The sequence below is a fragment of the Panthera leo genome, chromosome B4, assembly GCF_018350215.1.
Source record: "Panthera leo isolate Ple1 chromosome B4, P.leo_Ple1_pat1.1, whole genome shotgun sequence".
NCBI lineage: Eukaryota > Metazoa > Chordata > Mammalia > Carnivora > Felidae > Panthera > Panthera leo.
Window position 1 is genome coordinate 117,291,359 of NC_056685.1, and position 6,000 is coordinate 117,297,358.

General features: G+C 37.5%; 1 protein-coding gene across 4 annotated transcripts in view; it reads left to right on the forward strand.

Annotated features, from left to right (window-relative positions):
- CFAP54 (cilia and flagella associated protein 54) overlaps positions 1-5,540 on the forward strand; it is a 288,803-nt gene extending 283,263 nt beyond the window's left edge. For all 4 annotated transcript variants that reach the window (XM_042947439.1, XM_042947441.1, XM_042947440.1 and 1 more), the window contains one exon: positions 5,305-5,540. In XM_042947439.1, the coding sequence (XP_042803373.1) occupies positions 5,305-5,424 (120 nt within the window). In that variant the 3' untranslated portion in view covers positions 5,425-5,540. The remainder of the gene's footprint in view (positions 1-5,304) is intronic.
- The last annotated feature ends 460 nt before the right edge of the window (positions 5,541-6,000 follow it).

Genomic DNA, 6,000 nt, shown 5'->3' on the forward strand with positions numbered 1-6,000 from the left:
AGAACAATTACTTATTTCTTATTACACCATAGCTATAAACTATGAACATAACCTAAAATTGAATTTCAAACATACACCCAATGGATGTAGTCCCCCTCAATATGTCTTCCTTCATGGAGGCATTTTTCATGTATTCCAAAACATTTATGGCATCTTTTTGGGTATGAGGAGAGACAGGGTTCTTTAGTGTTGCCGAACAGTTTTTGAACTGACTGAAACATTTGGTTTCCTGTACGTGTAGGGCAACGTGTCTGAGCAAACATTGTCCTTTACTAAAAGGTGAACTCTGTTCAAGAGCTCAAGGAAATGCCACGCACAGCTGAGGCTCAGTGGTGGGACAGTGACCGTGACGATAGCTGCGGTGATGATGATGGTTTGTGAAGAATCAATCCTATTCATAGACAGTGTGACATTTGAAACAATTCTCTGTACAAATGCTTTCTCTCCCATATCCCATCTTTAATTTCTAATTTTCTTGTTCTCAGCAAGGTGTCTTTATAATAATGTTATTTCTTTAAAATTTAATTTTAGAAGATTTCTACCATCTTACCAAAATGACCCTTGATCTCATATTATGTTAAGAAACCTTTATTCCTGTCCTATTTAAAGTTTTATTATCCCCAAATTGGAGTGATAAAAAAGATAATCTTGTTCTCGGCAAAGTGTGAAATGTCCTGTGGTCTCACAGAGTTGCATACAACTCTCCTTCTCACCTTCTTAAGAGTTGGGTGCTATTTCTGTTAGATCGCGGAGGATAACGTCTACTGTTGTTAGTCATTCATGATACCGAGTCTTAAGGAAGCCAGTATCATATTATCCTTTCTGCCTTGGAATGTATATTATTCCCCAGTCTGAAAAAAAATATCCAATAAATTATTAACTTCAAAGACTCCAGTGACATATTGAGATAGACCTATAATGTGGTACAGAAACCTATATGTGAGAATGCTGGATGAAATCAGCATTTGTTTTCCTACCCTGAAGCTTTTAAACCTTTTTTTTTTTCATGGCTGTGGCTCTCTGTCTTTTAAAATTCTTGAAAGGAGGTGAAGTTAAATCCATCCATATCACAAAGCCCAGTTTTTGATAACCTGCTTACCTCTTACAAGATCAGGCTAATGTAACTGAGTAGTGGGAATTCCGCTTTCTCCCATTTTTCTTGGTCATTAACACTTAGAACCAACAAAAAGGTAACTGACACTGTGCTGAGAGAACCAAGAAGAATTCTCAATGTAGGTGCTCAATAAAAACTCATTGGATTGAGGAGAATCATAGATACTTTGAAGATGGTATGATTTTTCTTTCAATCAAGGAAAATTGTTGGAACAAAAGAACAGAAGTAATAAAATCCTTCATTATGATAGAATCTAGTTTTCACGCAGACACTTCTATAAAATATAGCCTTGGCAAATAACCTTTAACTCTCCAATGACTTTCACAAGCTCCCCCTCAAGACAAGCTCAAGTCCTGGCAATGAACCCCTTCAGTGTTTCTCAACCTGATTAACTTTTTTCCCTTCTTCATATTATTTCAGACTTCTATCCTTTCTAGGAAGCCAGAATCATCACCATTTCTTTAATACTGCTCCTTGCAAGCATAACCTACTTGAACTAATTTTCAGTCTGCTTACCTGCCAAGCCGTTCCCTTCCTTTCTCTCCACAAAGCCTTTCTTGATCCAGGAAAAGGAACCAGGATTCCTTGGTATGTTATCCAGGACAATCCAGACTCAAAGCTACTTACAAAAGACATAAAAGACTCTCCCACGATTCTATGATTGCTAATCCTGTCTCTATTGAATGGCAAAAAAAGAAATTCAGTAATTTCACCTAAACTTAACTTTACTTGAGAAATTCCCTATGGAAGCCCTAGAAGCTTCCATAAAATTTCTAAAAGTCAAAGCTGGAGAAGGGTCCAGAGTGCCACAGAGCCTACGGGAGGAGCAGGAGACCGAAGTCAGGTGGGATTGGGAGCAGAGGCTGCAGGGAGCAGGGACATTCCGTGGTTGGCACACAAGCCATGCCAGGAGGGACCTCAGAGGCCAGCATTGGCAGCAGGGGACAGGCAGTGCATCAGAGTGGTTAGGAACATGTTCTGAGGAACCAGTGTGTCTGAGTAAAGATCCTGGCTCTGACACTAGCTGAGGGAGCTTGGGCAAGTTGCTAAAAGTCTCTGAGCCTCATGGATGTGTTCACATTGTAACCATTATGTGGGCTCACTTTAAATGTCCAGGTATCAAGATTGAGTAGATACAGGTCAAGAAACATGACTAAAGAAACACTTTATCTTTTAACTCTATCATTTTATTTGAAATCCTATAAATTCTAATTTGCAAAATCTTGAACTCTCTGGGGAAAGGATGTAACTCTGACTTCCTAAAGCACATTCCGATTCTCTTAGTGTTTATAGCGTTGATGTATTTTGACTGAGATAAATTTAGCATTTTCACTAAACTTTAAACTTTTAAAGTTTTCCTAAAACTTTAAAACATTCACAATAATAACCAAATTATAAAATGCCCCGGAATAAACTTAACAAAAATAGTAGAGGACGTAAGTAAAGAAAAGGATGAATTTTAGTAGTAGACAGTTTTACAATGTCATTCATTAAATAACCCTGCCCCCTTTCCCTGAATTGAAAAGTCAATTAATCCTGTGTTTATGACATCCTATCATCATTTCTAATTAACACTGCATGGGGATTCTCAGCCAGTGAAGTAAAGAAGAAAACAGAAAGGAATAAAGTGTGAGAAAGGAAGGAAGAAAGTTCTTATTCTTTATAGACATAGAAAATCCAAAATTGTCTCCTAGGATGAATAAGCGAATTTAGTGAAGTAGGTATAAACATATGAATGTACATATAACTTTTATTTCTATATAGCAGAAAAAAGTTATAAGTGAAAAAATTTTAAAGCTATCATTTGCAGTAGTATCAGAAAATTTACACAGACATACAAAGGATGTGGAATAGCCAAAGCCATTACAAAAAAGAACAAAGCTAATGAAGCTATACTTTTAGTTGTCGAGTCTTATGAAAGAGCTGTAATAATAGTGTGAGATTAAGTATAGATATAGACCGATAGAACAAAATATAGACCAGAAAGAGATGCACACATATGTGGTCCCATGGTTTATGTCAAAAGTGACTTTGCGGTGCAGGGAGGAAAGAACGGTCTTTTCAACAAGTAGATCTACGTCAATTTGGTATCTATGTTAATTGCCATAACCTATTTGGAAAGAAATCTGGCAAGAAATGCTAAAATGTGGGGCACCTGCATGGCTCAGTTGGTTGAGCATCCAACTCTTAATTTTGGCTCAGGTCATGATCCCGGGTTCATGAGATCGAACCCTGCCTTGGGCTCTGTGCTGAGCATGGAGACTGCTTAAGATTCTCTCTCTCTCCCTCTCTGCTCCTCTCCCCTGCTTGCACTCGTTTCCTCTCTAAAAAATAAAAATAAAAAAATAAAGGAAGTGTTAAAAATGTAAAGGGTAAACACCCTTTCACTAAACCAAACCATCTTAGGGAATCAGTAGTACAGAAATAAAAGCATGTGTACCCAATGATGTACACGAATAGACAAGCATGTACAAAAACTAGAAACAACCTCTGTGGTAAGTGATTGAATAAATTAGGATGCGGCCATCCCATGCATTGTTATGTAGCCATTAAAAAGAATGTGTTCGACCATATTAGTAATGTGTAGCCTTTATTGTGTGTTCATTGTGTGCTAGGCACTGTTCTAAGTATTTATGTGTATAAATTCATCCCATCCTGTAACAGCAATATGTTGTAATAACAATTGTAATTACAATATTATTTCTGTTTCATGGATGAGGAAGTTAAAATTCAAACAGACCAAATATTTTACTCAAGCTCACATAGCTGGTGTGTGCTTGAGGTCTGAGTTTGAATCACAACAGTCTTACTCCAGAATGCACACTCTTAAACTCAACGTAGTTATTCTGCCTCCCTGAATTGATTAAAGAGGGATTCTTCTTACATATTGGTAACTAAAAAAAGCAAATAATGGAAATCTAGTTATCCCATTTCAAAAAACAAAGGAAAGAAAAAAGGGAAAAGAAAAAACCCACATGAATATACATTTGTTAGAGGATTTTAAAAGTTTTGGAAAGATACTCCTGAAACTAGGAATACTTATTACTTCAGGATTGAGTGAGAAAGGAGGACATTATTAATTTTTTCACCTCTTTATTATTTTAAGTTATAGACAAGTACTGGAATACTTTTGTCATATTTTAATCCAACAAAGTGAAGAAAAAAATAAAAGGCAGCCTCCACTTCTAGATTCCCTGAGTTTTCTTAAGAATAAAAGTTTCATTTGGTGCGCCTGGGTGGCTCAGTTGGCTAAGTGTCCGACTTCAGCTCAGGTCATGATCTCGCGGTTTGTGAGTTCGAGCCTCACATCGGGCTCAGAGCCTGGAGCCTCCTTCGAATTCTGTGTCTCCCTCTCTCCCTGCCCCTCCCCTGCTCATGCTCTGTCTCTCTCTGTCTGTCTCAAAAATAAATAAAACATTAAAAATTTTTTTAAATAAAAAAAGAATAAAAGTTTTGTTTAACAATTGGACAAGAAATTAATAAAACTTTTCTTCTAATTTCTTACCATAATTTAGGCCCACAAGGATCTAATCTGTTATGGTCATTCTACATGACATTTGCTCATTCATCTTCCAAATTATCTACATCTGCATAAAGTAGATTCCCAGGAAACATTGTTTCCATTCCTTCCTGTTTATTCTCTCCTTCTTGCCTCTCTCTCAATGAAATAACCAGTGCTGTGATCCTAAAAGCAGTCTTATTTTCCGTCTTTTGTTCTGTTCAGGTGACTTTGGCTGCACTGGTTCTCTGCATGGTCTCCCCGTGTGTCTTTCAGAAAGAGTAAGCTCCAAACAGAATTTGCTTCACTGTGGCAGGATTTAAGCTCAAAGCGAGACAGGGAGATTTTCAACTGGACAACCTGTTAATGGAAGAATGCATTTCATTAGGAACAGGGCCAAAGTCCTACCTGTAGAATCATACGCAGTGATTATAGAAATGCAAATAGTCCATATTTCTAGAAATACCTGCTTTTTTATAGGCTAATTTATGAATCTTAATAGGATATAAAATGGTATGTGTGATATTTCAGCAGTGCAGAGACGTGAAACTTTGCATTTTACCTTAGACAAGAGTTAAATATCTTTCACATAAAATCATTATATGGAATTGGTATTTGTGTGTTTGAGAACTTTACTTCAGCCAACAGTTTGAAACCATGCATTTCATGAACACTTTTTGCTTCTTCTCAGGTCCCATTTGCTATCTCGCTGCCATCTATATTCAATCTTGAGAGACTTTTTGATCTTGCTAACGGTTGTATTATATCAGGAGGAAGCCTCTTCAACTGGATGGTGTCGATTATTCCCTAAACACTCTTCACATGTTAACCTTATAAAGGATTTAAGTGATACTGTTTTTCTTGGTTTAAATACATTTTTGGAACTGTCTTCTCACAACAAGCAAAATAAAATTGTTTCTTACACGAGCTAAGTTTCCTCAAAAATTATGGTTTGAGTAATGTCTTAAATTGTATCTGAATTAAATAACAGTGCTGTTGCTTATTAAAACAATCTTACAGAACTGTTCATAGAAAATATGTTTGTGCAAGGTGCAACTATTCCCATGGTCATACAGTTCACGTACAGGTTGTCTTTAGATGTGTCCATAGAACAAGATTGGATTAAAACAGTGGTTCTCAACTGGGGGCAATTTTGCCTCCAGGGGACGTGTGACAATGTGTGAGGACATTTTCGATCGCTGTAACTGGGAGGAGGGTGCTACCCACCTCCAGTGGGTAGAAGCTAGGGACGCTGCTACCTATCCTAAGAGGCCCAGGAGGGCCCCTCCACGACCAGGGATCATCGGGCCCAGAATGTCAATAGCGCCAAGAGTGAGAAACTGTGGATTAAACCTCAACATGTGGTCGGTTCAACTTTGGAAGCTTG